The 23,386-nt window shown below is 30.2% G+C and overlaps 1 protein-coding gene across 10 annotated transcripts in view; it reads right to left on the bottom strand.

Moving 5' to 3' along the window:
• The window catches only part of LOC118187598 (putative ATP-dependent RNA helicase TDRD12), a 342,589-nt gene that overhangs the window by 306,900 nt on the left and 12,303 nt on the right, over positions 1-23,386 (bottom strand). For all 10 annotated transcript variants that reach the window (XR_015043602.1, XR_015043603.1, XR_015043601.1 and 7 more), the window contains exons 2-5: positions 21,116-21,210; positions 9,714-9,863; positions 7,706-7,788; positions 3,785-3,832 (exon numbers count right to left, since the gene is read on the bottom strand). Coding sequence is in view for 6 of the 10 variants with exons in the window: in XM_085825776.1 (XP_085681902.1) it covers positions 3,785-3,832; positions 7,706-7,788; positions 9,714-9,863; positions 21,116-21,187 (353 nt within the window). In the remaining 4 variants the exon portion in view is untranslated. The remainder of the gene's footprint in view (positions 1-3,784; positions 3,833-7,705; positions 7,789-9,713; positions 9,864-21,115; positions 21,211-23,386) is intronic.

The raw sequence follows: 23,386 nt of genomic DNA, 5'->3' as shown, positions 1-23,386 counted from the left end.
ATGATTCATAACAAAAGACTGGCTGTTGTCACTGCTCCTGCTCGCCTATAGAGAGACCTGCTAATCAGAACAAACCTGAAAGGCCTGATGTAGGCACAGTTAGAAAGTTTTGAAAGTTAGCCGACCACTGTCTGACGCTGCTAGTGTCATAGCTTCGTGTTGAGTTCCAGGGCTTGTAACTCAGTTAATATAATTTAAGGTTCTATTAAGCCACTAAAGCATTAGCTGTCATAAGTTGTTTTGCATTAAGTCTCACTAGATGCAAAGAATAAGTTTCACATGAATTTTTATATTTTTGTGTTTTACCTTGTGACCACGGTAAATGTTTAACACGTTGAGCCCGGCACCGAATTTGTCGTCCTTTCTGTGCAGCCGGCAGCGATCAGCCGGTGGCAATATTGCGATCAAGCGGTGCAATATTGCCAACTTAAATTATTCATAAATTATACAAAAAGGAAGGACATGCACATAAAGTCCGAAAGTATTGTTCTAAATGTTATGATGACAATTAAAAACTATTTGGATGCAAGATAGCCAAAAATGTTACCAAAATAGTTGTTTCGTATTTTAATATGTGTAAAGCTAAGCTGTATTTTTGTTTAGAATATTTCAATAAATTGAATTAAAACTACATTTCATCACATTTCATTGAGACTATACTTATTTTTTAAATTTAATACTGTCAGTCCCGCGGACAGACGCCAGCCAAACGAAAATTCCAGTGCCGGTTCCCAGGGTCCGATGCCGGGCTCAGCGTGTTAACAAAAGGCAATAACTTGCTTTAATATACAGATATAACTTTTAAGAGAATGCATTTAGTTATAATTAAATTAGGTATTAGATAACCTTAGTCATTATGGATTTACATAGCCACTATTAAATTAAATTTATTTTTTAATAATTGTTAAAAAACCCTATTAATATCACAATCTCATAAAATTTTACAGTTTAAAATACATGCAATTTCTGACATTGATTTTTAAACAATATTAGGATAATTACACATTAAAAGCTACAAAACATAAAACTCAACAAAATAATTATGTGTCTTTTTAATTTGAAAGCCTGCCCAGACATTTTGGCTAATTTATATCAATTTCCTTCTCCTTAAACATGTTTTTTAACAATTAGAAATTTGTCTCAATATGCAAAACAATGTTCTCATTAGTTTCTGCGTGTTTTATCTCCCAACTGCCAATCTCTCCACAATGTACTACCTATGAGGGCTTACTTGATCTGGTAAAAGTTAAATAGTCCAACCCTCCCCTTTTCCGACAGACATGAAATAAATTATCACTATGTCTGAAAGTAACTATAAATCAGATAATAAATTTAAATAAAAGTTTAAATAAGCTTCTTATTCAAAAAGTACTTGGAACATATAGGCTTGTTCTTATGTTAACAAAATCATTTACAGTTTGTGGTGATATAATTAAACAAGAAGAGTCACATTCAAACTAAAATATGGACTAGTGGTCAAAGACTACACAATTTAATTTCAATTTAATCTAGATCAGTAACTCTATTGTCATAATAAACTCAAATGTCAGCAGCAGTAATGGAAAGACTAATAATTATAATTATCAGAGCTGACACAACTAATGCAGGGAGCAAGTGGAGGTCAGAAACACACTTGTCTTACACTCCAGAAACCTTCATTTTATCACATTTTTCTGGAATCTTTTAGAATCGCAGGTCTATAAATTTGTCTTAAAATCTTTCTAAACTTTCCAAGCTTCAATATCTAAAATCCTAAAGAAAAATTACTCCTACCAATTCTGTAACAGGAAAAAGCCAGAAATGTTTTTTTTAAAAAAAAGGAGGAAAAAAGTGTGAAATTAATTTTATAGAGAAAACTGATGCATTTTCTGAGAATTCTGAAATTTTTGATCATTCTGAGAAATGGGAAAAATTCTTACTATGAAAAAATTAAAAAGACATTTTTAATTAATTACATAGCTATTTTGCTTTTGCTAAAAACTGTTTTGTAAATTCTGCTTTATAGCATTATTCCTTGCTTATTTTTCAGATTCAAAAAATTTTACAATATGTGGCCAAAATGGAAGTTTATAATATGACAAAGAAGAATAAAAATGCTTTATTCTAATGTTATTTCTTAAATATAATTCCAATATATTACCATTATTTTAATGAAATTTATCAATGTTAGAATGTTCTAAAAAAATCGTCAAAAAATTCCAAGATCTCGGAATTAAAATTTTTTTATAGAAACCAATCTTAAAATCGACAAAATGTTGATAATTGCCAAATTTAGAACTGTTTAATAAAAGAATTCACATCCCCCAAAGCGGAAAGTTCTTTGAGAGCTCTTCATTACAAAAAAATTAAATAATTCTGAAATGCTTATGTTTCACTTCTTGTTCAAAAACTCGAGTATCCCACCATTATTTATATTACAAATAGAAACAAATTATAACTCATGAACCCATTCAAAAAATAGCCATATTTGTCAGTGAATCGCCAAAAATATTCCTGCAAAATGCTAATTCACACTCAAAATGGCAGTCGTAAAAACAGACAGAAATTTCAGATGATTAAAATTAAGGAACTTCTGCCGTTTTTGGCTAAAATTAAGGACTTTTAAGGACCAAAAATCGATTCCAAAAAACTTAAGGACTTTTAAGGACTCTTAAGGACCATACAAACCCTGATTTAAGTACAAACATTTTTTCACGCACATAGAAAGAAACTTACGTTATAGCAGTTATGGTAAATCAAGGGTAAGACAAAAGTATATGCATACTGCATATTCTCTTTTTATATAATTTAACAAAACTATTTTTATATGAATTCATATTATAAATTCCTGTTGTTTTAATATATTACCATTTACATAAAAAAGTATTACTTTGAATGAAGCATATTTTGATTTCACATGACTTGATTTATATACACTATTTAAACCTTAGGTACGAAAAAGAGTTTTGCTTAGCGTAACTATATGGACAGTCCACCACCTAAAATATCCATTCAATGAGTTAAACTTTTGTTACTTTAACCTCCTGAAGTAACCTGCTGCTGTTATGCTGATTATTTTAGTGCTCCTTAGTATTATTATATTAGGAATACAGAAGGATGCTGATAAAACCATTCAAAATAGTTTAGTTATAGGCATTACAGAAATAAAATATAGACCCAATAATAAAAACAAAAATTGAATAAGGATTAAAAAAGGAACAAGATATTAATTGCCTGGACATAAACACAAGATTATATATCATACATTGTTTCAGATTATATGATACAAATCTATAAGAAAAAACTTTAATTAAAATATGTAAGTAAAATGTTTTAAATATTAATTTTTCTATACCAATCACTATATGACATGCAATCCTATACAGCATATGCGATTGTAAAAACTAACCTTAAGAATAAATATTAATACTAAATATTTAAATTTCATAAATATAAAAAATTTAATAATTTTAATACTCTCATAGCTTTATCAAAGTGAAAATAATTAAAACTTATAATAAAAACTTTAACAATCTCTGGATCAATTAAGTCTGGATCAAGTCATTGATAAACAAGTTATCAAGCACACTAGATAATGCACATGGTTCCAAACATCAATCCATAAAGTTTGGTACACACAGATGAATTTTTATTTTAGTGTGAGAGTGATATGCAGCAGTCCAAATCTAAATTAAATACTAGTCTAATAAGATGACACCCTCCTGTTATTTAAAAAGAATTTTAGCAATATCTAGAACACTGATACATGTCTCATGTAACAGCGAGAGGGAAATGTTATACTTACTTTTCTCTTGGAACATTGCATTCTCTTCCATAATCAACCAGATAAACTCTATAATAAAATTAATCAGAAAGCATGATGCTATAAATTTAATAATCCATTAACTGCAAACACAAAGGATGAAATTGAGGTAAATTTATATAAATAACAATTATGAAATAGAAATAACACTTTAAAGATTCAAAACTGGATAATTAAATTTGGAAACAAGTGTTTGCATTGAATACCATGAAAAAATATAATGCTACAAAGTGAAGCAGAGAAACCTTCCATGTAAAATCTTATATATAAATAATTTTAATCGAAATGATTGTCTCATAAAATGATGGTTAAATTAGCTCACAAAACATCAAAATGAATATTTTTTAGCATTCTTAGAGCCCACACAATTCCAAATTAATTAGAACAACCTATTTATACTTGTTATGCACTGCATATCAATTTAGGTTTCTAAAAATGTCCAGTACTAAAAATATTCCATGTATTTTGGCTAAAATTTACATCTGATTCTGGATTTGCCATGTTATAAGCAAACATCATAAGTTAATTTCATCCCTCTATCCATACAGAACATTTATGATTTCTGTCTGTTTCAAACCAGAATTCTGAAACCAGAAACTTTCCTGCATACAGTAGATCAGCTCATATTAAATATAGTGACCCTACTGAATACTTATAAGATATGACTAATAGCTATATGAAAAGTTAGATAATTTTAAAGTTTCAGATTTTAATAAAATTAAAAGTACATTTTGGTTAATACATATCAAATGATATCAAATGTAAATGTTGGAGCAAAATTTAACTATAAGAATGGCAACCCTAATGATACGCAGAGCATCCACTAAGTTCCCAAACAATTTTATCCTAATATTGTCCCTGTAAGAGGTTGTGCAGCAAATTTTTGTGGTATTATCACACATATATCAAAAGATTTCTCCAAATAATTTCTTTTGATTTAATATACACATAATGTAAGGATTTGGAGATTAGAAGAAGCTGAAAGCCCAAAAGTGAATGTTTGGTATGGAATGCCACATGACAAGATTTTAGGACCATTTAATTTTTTTCCTCTTATGAACAAACACTTACAACCGGAGTTTACAACAATACACTAAGTAATTACATTTGCCTCCAGTTGGAAAATTGTCAACCAGAGGTCATTTTTCAGCAGAATAGCACACTGCAATAATAGGCATTGTGTGTTCACAGTTTTTTCGACAAAATATTCCTTAGCAGATGGATCGGGAGAAAGGGACCCATTCCATGGCTGCCACTTTCACATGACATAACTTCTTTATTCAAACACTACAGACTTGAAGACCAAAATCAGCAATGCCACTAAGCATGCCATTTTGCACCATATAAAGACAATCGTGGAATATTGGCCTGAATCTTGTGCACAACCAATGGTGCACATGCTGAGGTTATGTAGCTTATGCCACTTAAAAAAAACTTGCGACCATTACCAAAGGTATGCATTGTTCCACTCCCAAACAGCAACTGTTTAATGTCTTTCAGGGATTTCAAGAAGACATATAATTAATTCAATTAGCAGCTATACAGAAGTTCATTTGTATGCAATTGATGGAATTTTACTGACAAAAGCTCTTGACATCAGAAACTGAATAGTTACCAGAAAAGGAATATAAAAACTTTGGAAAAAACTTTTGCTTTGTGAACTATCTTTTGGCTGCACAATCTTTCACTGCAGAATCATAGTAGTGTTTTAATTTCATTTTGTGATTTTTCAAAGTTTTCAGTTTAGATGATAACTTTCTCTTGAAAGAATTTAATGATGACTCATCATTTGGTAGCGACTAAATAGTGTAATCCATACTGTGTTCTTTTTTAAAAAAATCAGCATTCAGGGAGAAAAGTAATTTAAAATGTTAAAAGGAAAATTACTAGATTGATGTAATATTCTTCAGACTTATTTGCACTGACATCACTCTGTAGCTAATCGTGAGGTGAAAATTATACATTCAGTGCACAATTACAACTGGCACAATTTTAATTAAAAAGTACTTAAAAATTATAGACTTACTTAAACTACATGTGAATTGTTACTATATAACAGTTTTAAAAAATAAACAAAAATACATTTGAAGACAGTATTTTTTATTAAAAACACATTTGATGAGACAGACTGCTTCCCAGGGCCGGATTTAAACTTGATAAGGCCTTAAGCCATTTGAGATATGGGGCAGATATTACATGTTAATGCCAAATATGATTTTCAGATACCTACAGGTTTTCCGGGAAGCCCCCAAAAAAGTGAGGGCCCTAAGCTATAGCTTGTGTAGCTTATATGTAAATCCTCCACTGCTACTTCCTGAAATGCTTAGAACCTTTCTTATTAAAGATCAACATCAAACTATTGGCTTCTAGTGGTAATTACAATTATGTATAGACATTAGGTTTATTTCGGAAGCAAGAGAGGGGAAAAATATGCGACGTCTTTGCCGGGAATTGAACTGCAGACCTCTGGACAAACCGACACATTTATATGTACTTTTAATGGGTATTAAAAATAATTTTCATTTCAATTAATGTATCGAAAACATCAATCAAACTTTAAGGGGGAGTCTATGGAATGAGAAATGATGTTAGAATATGCTGAGAAGAAATGGGATGGGATATTAAAGATAAGAGAACCATTGTGTTAGAAGAATGAAACATTATAGCATCAATAATTTAAATAAAAAATTCTGTTCTTTTTAATTCTATCACATGTGCCCATTTCTATCAGCTATTAAAACTGGAAAAGTAATATACCTTCTCAGTTAGAATACACATCTAGTTCAAACCTTCTATCAGGGGTTAAAAAAAAAAAAAAAAAAGACTGGTTGTGTTTTCCATAACTGGATGGCAAAGATGAATTTTTTCCAATTTTAAAATTATAGATTTTGCTTTTACACTGATAAGTTAGGAAAATTGATAATATTAACAGAAAAATTTCAAGCTGAGATGTTCTAATGATTTTCAAAGTAAGTGTAAGCAAGCTTTATAGTTATATTAGGGAATTCAGACAGCTGAGCATTATAATTTGTCAAAAATATATAAATATGGTACTTATTAATGCAACCACCTTGGCACGATCTAGCATTTTTTAAAAGAAGAATATGAACAAAATTTTTAAAAGAAGTCATCATGCATTTTAATTGTGAAAGTTTACGTATTATACACATAAATATCATTACATATTTTGCATTTTAATCAGGTATTTATGTCAAAAGTCAATCAATAAGCTTACTTACTAGTTCATTTTTATTGCCTTTGTTCTGGTAGGAATTTCATGGCAATTGTGTTTAGAATTCAAAACAATTGCTTCCTTTAGTAATTTTATGGCAAAATACTATATTCATGCGGAAATTTTATAGCATGATTCTTCTACTGCTACCAAATTTCATAAGCACATAATTTACAATTGAGTTTAAGGGAAAAAATATCCAATTTGTCAAAGCATTAGAATTTGTAATACAACAAAATAAACACATACAAAAACGGCAATATTGCTTTACTGAAGAACTTTTGTGCAGAGTTGCCACAGAATGGCACACTCTAATATTTTCGCAACTGAAGAGACTGCATTAATATGTAATGTACTATAACAGTTCATTTACTCTCAGTGATTTTATTATTTTGGTATTTAATAGTGATAATGAAAATCCGGAACAATATTTAACAAATAACCAAGCAATAAAATAAAACATTTCAAATATAATTTTTAACATTAAATACCACATTTTTAATAATTTTAAAATATCAAAAAATTATAAATTAAAAAGCTTGAATAAAAAATGTATATTATTTGTACAAAGGTAAAAAATGGAATAAATATTTCTCAATTTGATTATATGGCATTACCATTTATATTGCACAATAAATACTTAAGTGAATAAAAAGTTATTGTATAATTACCTGAAAAGATGGCCCAAGGTCCGATTAAGAATGCTCCGAACTTGAGCCCGATAAAATTTCTTATCACTATAGGCAATTACTACCTTTAAAACATTCAAATGTAAAAAAAATAATAATAGCAGTAAATTTAGAACAATATATATAAAAGTAATATGCTTTCACTCTTTATAAATATTGCTGTTTTGCTCAAAAATAGTTGAATTATTATTTATATTATGAATAGTTTTGAAACAATTCTGATAACTATTAATATGTTATTTGCAAGATTCATATTTATTTTTTCCACATCTCAATACAATGAAATATTTAGTAATTGGAAACGAAAAATTGATGATGAGAAAAATTCTATGAAAATTGTCTTCAGATGACAATGAAGACTATAAGCTTTCTCACTGTAGAAATCAAAAGCTATATACATAATAATTTCTTAAGAATATTTTTAAGAATCCTTATTATAATTATTTTATTGCATGTAATTATTCCAGTCAACTGCAGCACTTTAACACCATATAAATAATAAATTTCACACATAATAATCACTTTTTGTTATACCATTTCATGGACATAAAGTCCTCTGCCCAAGAATACATAAATCTAATAGCAGTGATGAACAATATTCTGGAGCCACTGAACCAATTTCCAGCATGGAGGCCTTTTTTCTTTCGGTAATTTTTAACATTGCACTTTCAAATGATCTCATCGTTAACACAAAATTTCATGTTGCAGCCATTTTTGCATACTCATTTGTCAGGTAAAAGGCCTCTTTCTTGAAAAGTTTAAATGGCATCTGCCACAATGCTTGGTAAATTAAAGATTGTTCATGCCAAATTCACAAAAAAGCCATGAATATATTTTTTAATAAAAAATGCGAATTCAAAAACCTCATAAAAAATTAATACAAGAACATGCGGCAAGAGCAAAAATCCAACTGCATGTTCCAACAACATATTTGATTTATGTGCTAATATATGATTACACGGTGAGGTATAAGAGCATGGAGCCGGTACAAATATACGATCACATGGCGAGGTATAAGAACATGCAGTTGGATTTTGGCGAGATTATCTCGGTTGACTGGCGATTCAATCTCCGGGGCCACTGTAACGAAGAAATACCCCAATTTTTTTCTTTGCATTTTTTTATCAGGATAATTACAAGCAAGTGGATTGCAAATTTTAGAAAATTACAATTAATTCTTTTCAACACTTTTTTAAATACAGTACGATGTGGGTATATGCAGACTGCATACTTTTCAGTTAAACAGCTATTAGTATCCAGTGTTTCACTAACATCTAAAATATGATAATTTATTAACTAAAAGCAACTTTCTTACACCTAATTACCATATAGCAGTCTACAGTATTTAATTGCTGAATCTTAAAAGCATAAAACTGGAAAAATTATATCAATGTTAGTTATTTCAAACTTCCTCGGTATACAAGAAAAACATTGCCCTACTTTTTGTTTCTTCCCCTCCCAAAAGAATATGACATTTAGATTACTAATTGTTGCTGTTTTCAACCATTAAAAAAAGTATCTACAAAATGCTTTGTAAACTAATATTTTAACTATTTATGTCTAAGATTAAGCTCTGTAGAATTAAGTCCAATAAAATATCACATTCTATGACAATCTACAACAGAGGCCAACTGACTACAAATTAAAATTATTAAGCATTTTAGAGATTGCAAAGCCATTATAAATAAAGAAAAGTGTTAATTTATTCTCAAGTTATTCTTATATTTGATTTATGAAACTTACAGCCTTTCCCAAAACAAACCACATAATTAAAAAAAAATTCTGAACAATTAAAAAAGGCTATTTGACAGCTTTCAACAAAACTACTAAAATTATCAAGTTTCATCCATATTCAGTGTTCTCTGTTCATAGCAATATAACAAACTGATAAAAGTTTACACAAGACTTAAAGTACCACAGTAGAAAACATTTAAATCTAAGTAACAAGTTAAAAATAAAAGTGAGCTAATAATTTTAAAAAGTTACTTACTGTATCTTTTAATGGTATTTCAAAATATGAATGCTCAACAGATCTGTAATATTTCTGCATCATCTCCTCAGCTTCTATGAAAGTTTTTGACACTGATGATGTGTTCAAGCTAGGAGATTCCTTTATTACAAAGTGAGCAGGAGATTTAACCTAAAGAAAATCGGATTAATTAATCATAATACAATTATTTATGACAATTAAGTTCAAAACACTGTTTCACTTTCCTTAAATATGCAAAACACTTTTTTTTTTAATTCCATACAGTACACAAAACTATTTTTTTAATGCACAAAGTATTTAAAAATATTGTCCAATTAAATAGTTGGCCACAGGCTTGTAATCCTAAGATAAGAAATGAAATAAGCCCATTGAACTAAAAAATTTTGGTCATACTACAACTTTGAAGTAGAAGCATGCTTAACTTAAGTTTTATACATTACATGGGAAGGAGGGAAATGATGATGAGAAAAACAAAACTAGAAGAAAATTTTTTCACATCAATCTGTAATGATTTATGGAAAACTATAAAAAGTGCTTTTTTTCAATAATTTAATCATTTTTGCATTATTTTTCACTTTAGTTCTGGATCTTTCCCCCCCCCCTCTAAGGCTATGTCAGCAAAATTTTTACTAGCTACCAAAATCCAAAAATGTGCCAAATCAGGAGAAATAACAGCAGTAGCCATCATGTCAAAATTAGCAAAAAAGTACCATTAAAAATATTTTTAAAGCCCCTAAAATGCCATATTTGCTATTAGAAAAAAATTTACATCACAAAATCATATAGTATCATATTTTGACAACTTTTTCCAGCAAATTTCAAATATTACATATTCTTTTCTTGTGTTCCTTTAGAAAGACTATGAAAAACTTTTAATTTAGAATTTTCTTCGATTCTTTCAGAAACTGTAAAATTTTAATGTATTTATGTGTTATCTGGGGCATATGGTAAGCTCAAAGGTAATTTTAGCAAAAATCTCAGTGTTAATTACTACGTTTGTTCAGCAGTAATAATTGTTCAGTGGACCTCTTCCCCCCCCCAGTGGATATTATTAAATGCCATTTACAAATGAACTTTAAAGTAAAAGGAAAAATTCATTGAGTTTGATAAAGTTTGTTGCATCAAGTTTCAAATTCGGGCAATTCAGCAACTTATATACTGTGCTGTAGAGATCTAAAAGAATATATAATCGTACCTTGGATTTAACAAATACGATATTATCTCCTTCATATAAAGCTAACAAAAATTTAATTGTAAACAAATAAAATTATTAATTATTGCTGCAAACTAATTTGCAATATCATTCAAGTTCAGAAAGCAAACGTAAAATAAGTACAAGTATCTAAATGCATGTAAAATATATAATAATCCAAAAATTTGGTTACAGCCGAAAATGTCGCTGCAAAAGCATCGCGGAGAAAACAACGCAAGGCGAAAACATCGCAAAGAGAAAACATCAAAGTTCTAAAATATCGTGGTACAAAACGTGATCATTAAAAATAAAGGGGTTCAAAAACTTTGCGGTTTAAAAACATCGATATTGCAGTAAAAAATAAAGTATCTACAAAACATCGCATGACGATAACATCGCAGACATGCTTTTTTCAGGCTTTAATAACTGTAAATGGATATTCCCGTAATGATTTGTGAGTGCAAGATGGAAAGAAGGATAATTTTTACTTTCATATTTTTTATTAATTAATAAATTTTTGCAGAGAAAATAAGAAGGAAACTTAAGCATAGAAAATTAATGCAACTTATAGCACTTAATAGAATTTTAAACCTACATAGTTAACTAACAAAGGCCATTAATAAATCATTTTTTATAAAGTTTTTACTGGTAATTTTTCATAAAAAGTATAATAATCTGTAAGTTGCATTTAATTTTCTATGCTATCTAAATGAAAATAATTTTAGGGTTTACAGCAGATGATGTACGTACTGTTGTCACTCTACTGCTTTCTGTTTCTTCAACATCTTTCCCAGTTACTATATAAATTAATTCATTATTTAATGCCACACAGTTACATGTATCAAACTGCAAATAGTTATGCTTCTATTGTAAGCCTTAAAACAATTTACAACCCCCTGCAAATGGCCTTTTGTTGATGGGAATGGTAACATAAAAAGAAGCTTCAGAAGAAAATAATCAAACTTTTAATGTATTTTATAAAAATATATATATATATATTGTTTTTTCGGGGGGAGGCAGTAGTAGTACTCAGTATGTCACTAGTTCTAATTTTAAGAATCTTATCAGCTTAATTAAAAGTAAGGAGACTGAATGGCAAATTGAAATAATTATTAATCTTTCAACCAGCATGCACAGCCACTGCATCTTACATTAACATTAATACTACAGTAAAAGCCTTACTATCTGGCATTAAACCAACTAGAAAGCTGAAGTAACCAGAATAATTTAGAATTTGTTCTTAACAAAAAATTACAGAAATGAGAGTTTGCAAAGGCATTAGAAAACATTGTATAGGACTGCAATTTGGAATCCTGCTTATAACATTTAATACACGAATACCATTACATGGCTGTATTTCAGAAGATGTTGCTTGCTCACTCCCATACACACACACACACATATGCACCATTTTATTCATCACACTGTTCTAAGAATTTGTCCTTGGAACTGAAGACTTCCCATAGATATCTTTGCCATCAAACCATTCGGATGAAACAAATTGTCTTAGTACAATTTAATAGCAGTAATGGATAAACACAATGTCACAAACTAAAGACCTTCATAATCATTTTGCATAAACCAAATTAATTCTTGATAAGTTGTCTAATTTTTATAAATGACATTAAGTTAACACGTTTACAGCCAAAGTTGATATGGTACGTCCGCTCACATGTGCCTAGATTCTAACTGCATTTTTATGCTTTTAAAATATTTTTCTCTTTTATTATTAAAATATAGACATACCAGATTACTCTTAAAAATAAAAAAATGCTACTGCAAGTATACTTGTAATGGGTGTATAAGATAACATTTTTACTTCTTATGCTTACTACAAGATAACTCAGAACTAGATAAACAATGCTCACTTGTTCTGCACATTCCCGCAAAACTCTTGCATGCGAGATATATTATTTTTCAGTAACTTATAAGTCACTGAAAACTAATTTCAGCAATCTGCTTACAACCTTTCCCAAAAATTATTTAAACAAGAAAAAAAGAGAGAGAGAGAGAAAGGGAAAAGGTTTTTCATCTTAAGCCTTTTAGTTTTACTGAGTCTACATTTAGAGAAATAAATTATTCATTTCAGTATGCCTCCTAGTATTTAGTCCATTTCAATATGCCAAACACCTAAACATTGCATGCACTTGCTTGAAGCAATAATCATATTCAGTGACTTAGGTTAGTTTACATTTCAAAATGTCAGTATTTATTGAATAAAGGTTTTTCTTAAAATTCAAAATTCTTTGCTTCGTAGCATTAAATTCACCTTTTGGGGATGGATTTTTGGACTATGGTTTTTAATTTTGCCAAAAAAGCCAAACTGGCAATACTAAGCATCTTGGATTCTAACAGTTATTTTCACTGTTTCGAACTGATGTTTGAAAAGAGGTTCTCGCAAAATCAGGGTTCGTACACATTTCTGCGTACAGAAATTAAGTACTTTTAAGGATCATTAATGAAAAAAATTAAGGACCTATGAGCAAATGGGAACTGAATAAATTCAATTAAAAATATTATTCTATGCCTGAATTTCACTTTTGTAATACCATCCTAAAAATGAAATAGATCCCTAAGTAGTATGCATTATTACTAAACATGAATTAACTAACATAATTATTAATAAGTATGAGAATAAAATAAACTTCATGCAGTTTATCAAGTAGCATTAAATATTTTACACTTATAATAGTTGGACATATTTAAAAGAAGATAAGAGACATTTACGTTTTACTAATAGTTAGCTTTATGTTTTTTTTTTTTTTTTTTTTTTTTTTTTTTTTATGTCTTATTTTGTCACATACTTGGTCAGTCTAGAGGTTTAGCAAATAGTAGGGAGATTTTATGTCAAACGGCATAGGTTAAAGATGAGAAGTGAAATCATAATCAACATGATTCATAACAAAAGACAGAATGTTGTCCCTCTGCTGCTTGTCTATAGAGAGACCTGCTGAACAAACCTGAAAGGCCTGATGTAGGCACGGTTGGCAAGTGTTGAAAGTTAGTCAAGCTCTGCTTAATGCAATTAATGTCATAGCTTTGTGTAGAGTTCCAGGGGTCGTAACCCAGTTAATATACTTTAAGGTTCCAATAAGCCATTAAAGTGCCAGAGATGATAAGTTGTTTTATATATAAGTCTCAGCAAATGGAAAGAATAAGTTTTACTTGATGGTGTTGATGGTTACTTGATGGGTGTTGGATTATGTAATCTGAGACAATTACATGGGAAAAACGCTTACTATGAAAAAATTTAAAAGAAGACATTTTAATTAATTACATAGCTAATTTTGCTTTTACTAAGAGCTGTTTTGAAAATTATGCTTTATAGTTATATACCTTGTTTATTTTTCAGATTTAAAATATTGTATAATAAGTTGCCAAAATGAAACTTTATAATATGACAGCGAAAAATAAAAATGTTTTATTTTAATGTTGTTTTTTTTAATATAATTCTAAGATATTACCATTATTTTAACGAAATTTATCAATGTTATGATGTTTTAAAAAAATCGCCGAAAAATTCTGACCTTGGAATTAAAAATTTTCTATAGAAACTGATCTTAAAATAGGTAAAATGTTGACAAGTTGTCAAATTTAAAACCATTTAATAAAAGAATTCACAACCCCAAAAGCAAAAAGTTGTTTAAGAGCTCTTTATTAGAAAAAATGAATTTCGAAATGCTTACGTTTCACTTTTTGCTTAGAAACTCGAGTATCCCATCATTTATATTAGAAATAGAAACAAATTATTACCTATGAACCCATTCAAAAGATAACCATATATGTCAGTGAATTACCAAAAATATTCCTCTGAAATGCTAATTCACACTCAAAATGGCAGTCATAAAAACAGAGAGAAATTTCAGATGATTAAAATTAAGGACCTTCTACTGATTTTAGCTAAAATTAAAGACCAAAAATCGATTTAAAAAAATTTAAGGACTCTTAAGGACCGTACGAACCCTGAGAGTTTTGTCTAAAACATTTTTACTACATTGTTGATTATTCTCAATTTTAAAGAATTTATTCCCTGAAAGTTTTGATTTTTTTCTATGTACTACAGGTAAGTTTTCAATTTTGGGAAAGTTCATTTTAAATTAGAATAAATTTTCATTAATGATTTCACTTTATATTTTTGCCATTTTTCTTGCTTTGATTTGATTTTCTTGCTTTGCCATTTTTCTTTCTTTGGAATTTTTAAGTGAACTGTTAAGATTAAAAAATATATTGAATAGTTCATCAGCTAATTCTGGATACAGGAAAGCAAGAATTTTGTATGGAAGACGAACTGTAATTAATTTCGACATATCCTCCTCCTGATGACAGCATGTTGGAGTTGACTGGATTCCTCTTTCCTGTTCTTTTTTACTTTATTTGTTTTTGGTTTTTCTTGTGACGGTTTACTTTAATTTTTCTTTCAACATTTACAGAATCCTAATTCTACATTTATAGGATTTTCTGAAATTTCTTTATTTGAATTTAATTTTTTTGTCTTGGTGAAAAACTGGTTCTAAATTTCTTTCATTATGTAGTTACTGATCTATTTTCTATGGCATAATGCACAAATGAACCTTATCGCATACTTTTTCCAAGAACTACCATCTTCGGCTTCTCAGAGTCACTATGAGTTCTAAAAGAAACTCAGTTTGGTCATCTAAAGATTTTTTTTTTGGAAGGGGGGGGGGAGGACGTCATATGATTTCAGTAAGTTTGTGTTTTTTCAATTTTGTATTTCTTAGGTTCTTTCAATTTTGCTTTTATTAGACTTTTAGTTTTGTGCTGAAATAGGCTCTGCTTTGATTTTATTATTTATGCAATCTCTATGAAAAGTTACTCGTTTTCTTGGAATTGACAAATAGAAAAACTTTGTTATTAATGACTACAATAGCATATGTTTGTAATTCAAAAGGAAAGAGAATTCTATTTCGTGCTATTATTGATAACAGCAGCATATCCATGGATGTTAACTCTCCCTTTCAAATGTCACTAGATACACCTGCAAAAGTAACTAAATTCAGAAGGAATTTCGCTAAAAGCAGTAGCTAAAATTAAAAAAAAAAATATATAATCCATATTCCATAATAGGTTTTGTTACTCATCATTCTTTAAACTGAATCTTCGTAAAAATATAAATAATGCCCCAATTTTTCTGCGGACCATCAAAATGTTTTCACGGACCACCAGTTGGTCAGTGGATCACCAGTTGGCGACAGGTCTAGAACGTCAATATTTCAGAGAGTGTAAAGTAAGTTATTCTCGTAAGCAACAGTTAAATAAAGATATTTTTTGCTTAGAGTTATTAACATGTTTGAATTTATACAAGGTGCTAATTATGCTTATTGCCTACAGCAGTGGTTCTTAACCGGGGGTGCGGGAATGTATTTTTGGGGGTGCGGGAGAAGCCCCTACCTAAGCATAAAAATTATTAAATATCATTTATTAAATTTCTTATAATAAAATATTTGAAATCTGCAATAGTGTACCCAATATTGGAGCTCATAAAAATTGGTAGCAACTAGCTCACTTATCAGCAAAAGATACAGGAAAGAGCCGGTGCCGATGGGCATATACACTACGCTACGAAAAGGCATGAAACGCTACAAACGAACGCGAACAGGCAGCTAGGTGACGAAGAAAAAAAAAACTTTGTGGGAATACAAGAGGAGAACGTTATCCCAGCTTGCGCATGCACTGAGTTCAATATGTGCTACTCCAATGGAATCTACGGATTCACAGATTTGTATCTGCATCTACTGCACCTGTGTTAGGTTGAGTCAACTATTAAGTCTGCAACATATGTATAGTATTCTGACTTATCCAGAAACCTCTTGAGATTAATACATTCTTAATCGCCCGTTCAAGCCGAGTAGGATTCAATGATATTACAAACGTAAGAACATTATATATATATTATATTACATTATTTCTAAATAATTAAATTGATTATAGTGAATCCCACTATGTCAAAAAAACGACAATGGAATGATAAGTATGTCGGTTATGGATTTACCAGCACAACCGAAAAAGATGGCATGCAACGACCGCAATGCATCTTGTGTTCCAAGATATTTTCAAACACAAATCTCAAACCATCAAAGTTATTAGAGCATTTTAACAATCTGCATGGTGGTGAAAAAGCGCATAGCATGAACAGCTTGAAGTTAAAGAAGGCTCGGTTTGATACCAGTGGAACTACTCTAAAATTGTGCGGACCAGCAATTGAAAAACCTTTGTTAGAAGCGTCATATCAAGTAGCAACCTTTTGCTTTAATTATTGCTAAAACCGTTTTAGATTCGGAAGCACATAAAAAAATCCAACAGATTCCATTATCGAATGATATTATAGGATTGCGAATACAAGATCTCAGTTCATATTTTAATGCAAGTAGTTGAAGACATAAAAGTCAGTCCACTAAAAATAAGCACGCAACTGGATGAATCAACTGATGTTGATAATTGTAGCCAACTTTTGGTATTTGTCAGGTATGTGAAGGAAAAAGAGGTGATAGAAGAATTTCTATTTTGTGAGCCACTGAAGGTGAATACGAGAGGAATTGATGTTTTCAATCACATCAAAGATTTTTTTTTACTAAATATCAATTATCAATAAATGTGATTGGCTCAATATGCACTGATGGAGCCCCAGCAATGTTAGGCAGAAATTCAGGATTTTTTTCACACATGAAAAGAGAATTACCGGAAGTTATAATAACGCATTGCATGTTGCATCGTCATGCACTTGGGTCGAAAGCATTGCCAGAAAGTTTAAAACAACATCTAGCTACAGCAGTAAATATAGTAAAATACATCCGAGGGCGAGCGCTTAATCATCGCATTTTTTCGTGCATTTTGCGAAGGAATCAGTGCTGATCATACCGTGCTCCTATAATCACATCGAAATACAATGGTTATCTAAGGGTCACATGCTTAACAGAGGTTTTGAATTGCATGAGGAAATTATTCAATTACTGACTAGTCAAAACTGTTATTTAGTAAAAGATTTTGAGAGTAATGATGCAATGCTGAAGCTGGCCTACTTAGCAGACATATTTAGCCATTTAAATGAATTGAATCTATCAATGCAAGGATTTGGTATAAATATAATAATATCTAGTGAAAAATTATCTTCATTTATCGCAAAATTAGAAAGTTGCATACGTCGAGTAGAAAAGGGGAATTTTACAAACTTTCCCTTGCTTGATTCTGTTATTGCGTAAAATGAAAAGAATACAATTATACCCGACGTTTTAATACATTTGAGACAATTGAGCGAATCATTCAATAGATATTTTTTTACCAGAAAAATTACCAAAACTCAGAGATGGATACTGGATCCATTTCTATTTGACTTAAATTTGATGGATGAGAGTGATCTGAAAAAAGATCAACTTATTGAAACGCGAGCAAGTGGACATGTTCAAATGTAATTCGAACAATTAGAATTGCAACAATTCTGGTGTTCAGTTACAACGTTATCCAGAGTTGGCGAATGGAGAACTGCAGTTATTCTTAGCTTTTGCTACCACCTGCTTGTGCAAAATGGGATTTTCATCGCTTTTGCATATAAAAACTAAAGCGAGAAATCGCTTAAATGCAAGTGATGACTTGCGCATATGTCTTTCAAAAACGGAACCTCGCTTCGCCAGTATAATAATGAACAAACAACAGGCTAGTCATTAATAAAAATAATATTGTTTTGTATTTATATAAAATGTACAATGTTTTTCAATAAACAATAAGTTTCACAAAAAATGTCTAGACTAAAAAAATTAAAACACATTTTTCAATGGGGTGCGGAGATATATTTCCAGATTCAATGGGGTGCGACTCGCTAGAAAGGTTAACCCATTAGCCGCTGGTGTTGCGTTGACGCAACGGTCAAAATAAATGCGTATATAAATACCTAAGATATTTTATACCAGCAGATGATTTTGTGTAGGAAATATTATGAAGATTATTTCTGTAAAAAAATATTTGCCTTCAACAATCATTTTGTTTATAATAATCAATCTCATACTTTAAGCAAAATTTTCGACCGGGTATTTTTTCTGAAAATATTTAACGAAAGAATTGCCATCTTTATGAGTGATCTATTTTTAGTCAAGGTCACCGTTTATCAGAACATTACATCAGTCAGATATTTATATTTGTGTTGGGAAGCAAGGGAAAACAGGTGTTGCGCTGACGCAATGTCAGCAGGAAACAGGTAGTCAATCTACCTTTTTCACTCATTCCTTTCGATGTTCTGGTTCACGTTCTGGTTGTTTAAAAATGCCTAGAACGAGGCATCTTACATTAGAAGAAGCCCTTCAAAGATTTTTTGATGAAGAAACAGATGATGATAATGTTAATAATGACCAGAATGAAACTGATATTATTGTTGTTTCCCCAGAAACTGCAGAAACTAGTGACGAAGAAGAAAGGAATGGCAATGTTTTAAATAATGATAATGATATTTTACCAAATGATACTGCTAGGGAAGTTGAAAATCAAGTAAGAAGTAAGTTTCAGCATTTTAAAAGCAGTTATAGTCATACTAAAAAGTTTAAAAAGCAGAAGATTGAAATCTTGAAGTGGATAAAAAAGGAACTGTTAGTTATGTCTCAGGAAAAACATGAAGAAAGAGATAGAAGAGAAATTATAAAAGACAAAATACAAGGTAAAACTAGTGCACAGATTTTCGTTTTGGTTTAAACATTTACTCTCTTCTCGTTGAACAGACAAATATATACGCTCAGCAAAAAAAAAAAAAAGAGCCCAGAATGTATTACATCTGAAGCCTATGAGAAGATTTATTGGGATATTATTGCTTACAGGATATTATTCTTTACTTCAAGAAAAAATGTATTGGTCTTTTGATAAGGGCATTTCCGTTCCTGTTGTACGAGAATCGATATCACGTTCGCAGTACAGGAATATGAAGCAGAAGTTGCATTTGACAATAGTCAAATTGACAATACTGATAAATTATATGAGGTGAGACCATATCTAAACTTACTAAATATCACCACTTTTTACTACTGAAAACATAAAGTCTCTTTTAGATTTCAGATGCGAGAATGCATTATTCCTTTTGTAAACTCTTATTGAGAGTGTAGAATTAGCCAGAAATAGATCAGCAACAGGAAGACCTAGTAAATTCAGCATTCAAAAACCATTGCATGGAGATGGTAGACATTTTATCGTAAAGTCCGTTGATAACAAAAGACTTTGTTGTAAAGGGTACCATAGCCAGACTGTTTATAGATGCAAAGTATGTAATGTAGCTCTACATCATGATTGTCATCAAGCTTTTCATGCTTGAATCTTTCAATTGAAATAATCTGTTTTTGTAAAAGAAATATAATGTATATTTAAATTTTAAATTAATTACAAGTAAAAGTGATTTGTAGATTTATAAAATGTTATACAGCTAAAAAGTAATCCTGCGCTCCACTCAAAAGAAGCATCACACGAGTACAATCCTACTCACTAAACATCCGTAGTCTTATTCCCCTGACGTTGCGCGAACGCAACACTCGCGTTTTCCACAGGTAAGAACATTTTTTTTATTTTCAATGTAAATTTATGTTACAAATGCTTAATTTAATATTTATTATTATTTTCATGAGAAAAGAAACTTTCCTTCTAGTTTTGGCAGTTAATGGGTTAAGAAACACTGGCCTACAGTATCAAAAATGATCAAGCTGAGCTGGTAAAAATACATCAGCTTTTATATCTGAAATGCCTATCTCCCTAAATTTTATACAATTAGTCTTTTGATATCAAATAAGATGGTTGTTTTTATAATTTTTAGATGGGATATTTCTTTTTACATTTATTAGGATTTTCTCTTGTCAACTGTATTTCTTATATACTCAATTATTCAAATTTTCACATATCTGGCAATCACCATTTTCTGAGCTTTCCAAATAGTTGAGCTTTTATTGCAGTTTGCTTACTGTGTTTTACCTTTTTATTGTCTACGGATTGGCTGAATATTAGTTTAATTTACAGTGGATTCTATATTATTGCTTTTTAAAAAAAGAACTTAATTGTAATTCTCTGGTTTAAGAGTGACAAATCTGAAGTTTAAGGAACAAAATTTAGATATGTGGTCAACATATTTATTACCCAATAGATCTTTCATTTGCATATTTTTCTCATTAATGCAGTATATGAAGGGATATAATTATTTCAAAGAATTACTAACTATAAAATTCAAACTTACTTCTAGAATTGTAATCATAATGTCTTCAGTTCGAAGGTACTGAGGTGAAATCCGAGTTCGTTTTGATGCCATGATCAAAATAAATATACAGTTTTCTGTGAAATAAGTAACAGTTGATATAAATATTATATACATTTTAATTATTCACTAATTTATTCATTATTAGAAATGGATTATTCTTATCTTCATAATACTGTTTATAAGTAAAAATGAAATTAATAATACACTGATCTAGATCTTCTCATATCAGATGCCTGACCAAAGACTTTCTTCTTGTCTGCCTCAAAAGGTTTGAACCACAAAAATGCAATAACACCCTAATATGCAAATTAGGATTTCAAGAATTTTAATAAATAAATGGTCATGGTAATGAAATTTAAAAAAATAATAATAATAATTTAGTATTCAGTGGGAAATACAAATTATTCTTTTGCCATTTTGTTGGGGAAAAGTAATTTTTAACCGAATTTTTCATCATGAATTCCAAAATCATTTAAAATACTAAAAAAATTAAAATTCCAATTTTGGGAAAAGATAGGTATATTTTATTGTGGTTCTTTACATTCAAAAGCCTTTATCAGACCTACCAACGAAAAATGCACTAAGAAACTTTACTAAAAAACATGTTCCTGTCAGAAGCACAAATGGAGTATACGCTCCCAGAAGTATGTTATAGTACAGTCAAAAGTCGTTAATCCGGACTCGTCGGGACTTCGGCGATTCCGGATTATCGATTTTTCCGGATTATAGATCATCAGTTTAAATCTGGTAAGATGGCATGCAAAAATTACAAAATTAAAAATATGAAACAGTAATTTATGAAATAAAGAACAATTATGCTCTAAAGGGTATCAAAATTTACAAAAAGAAAAAACTTAATATTTATTTGTTTACTTTATTAAACATTTCCTTCAATGTAAGTTGCTTCGTTTCATGTGATAATACTTTCTCTTTAATTCTATTAAACAGACATAATTTCTTGTTTAGTTACAAAGTTCCGCTGTTCAAGTCCTATAATTGCTGTGTTGAGAATACCGACTAATTTGTCAATCGAAATGTTTTCGTTTTCAATAACCTCTGGGTCACTTTCTTCACTATCGGAAGCTTATTATAATGACGAGGAACTTGATTTAAATCATATCAAAGACGGAGTACATCGAGATGAAATACTAAACTTAGTACGGAATTATAATCCAAATAAAATAAAAACATCTGCTCTGAAGATAAGGATAGTGTTGACAGATCAACTTCCAATCCGCGGCGTGAAATTGATAAACAGATTTCGGATTTCAAAACATACTTTCGCTTTGTAGATACAAATTACATATTAGTAAATATATATTGGAAATTCTATTTGACATAATCTTTCTAATCTATCATAATCTAATAATGACGTTTCTGCCCCCCCTGCCGCAGAGCAGCGTGAAATTGATAAACAGATTTCGGATTTCAAAACATACTTTCGCTTTGTAGTAAATATATATCGGAAATTCTATTTGACATAATCGAAAGTTCAAGCTTACTTTTATAAAATTGCTCTAACAGTCTGCAAAAAATAATAAGCCGGATCCAATTCGAAGATTAAGGAACAACGCAATCTGCAACATTAACTGAATTAGATAACTTTAGCTTAGCGTATAACTCCGTTACACATTAAACGCGCATGCGCACAAACATATTCGCAGCCGTAAGGGTCTTACGCGCTCTCGTAAACGCCTGTGCGCATGCGTGAACGCGACGCATGCGCAGAAAGTTTGTAGCTTTGAGGTCCGGATTATAGATCATTCCGGATTATGGGTGTCCAAATTAACGACTTTTGACTGTATACAAGTACAACCCTCTTCTGATTGATTCCTCTCCTATGCAAAACAGAGCTGCCAGTGACCCTCCTCCAGCATTTTAAAATATTGGTTATGTATGTGAGGCAGATTTCTGGACACAACTGTTTCCCAAAAGATATGGCTAGAAATCTGTTCAAACTAATGCTGGAAAAATACATTTCATGGAAAAGCTTCTTATAGTATTGTGCAGTGACAGGTCTGATAAGGCAACTAGTCACAGCATAACTCAGTTACCAGTTGCCTCAAAATATATTTGAATAATAAAAAATAATGATTAGAGTTATCTAATATTGAATTAAAATCAACTGTATGCACTTTTTTTAAATGTAGAATTACTATAATGATTACTATTCAAAATTAAACCTGAAATATACGACTTCCTGAAGGCAAATTGATTAAATTTTAACTATTAGCTATAACTGAGTACTGA

Source organism: Stegodyphus dumicola, chromosome 10, assembly GCF_044657685.1.
Source record: "Stegodyphus dumicola isolate Sdum_Otavi_A_Nest chromosome 10, ASM4465768v1".
Lineage (NCBI taxonomy): Eukaryota > Metazoa > Arthropoda > Arachnida > Araneae > Eresidae > Stegodyphus > Stegodyphus dumicola.
This window is presented reverse-complemented; position numbering and strand designations above follow the sequence as displayed.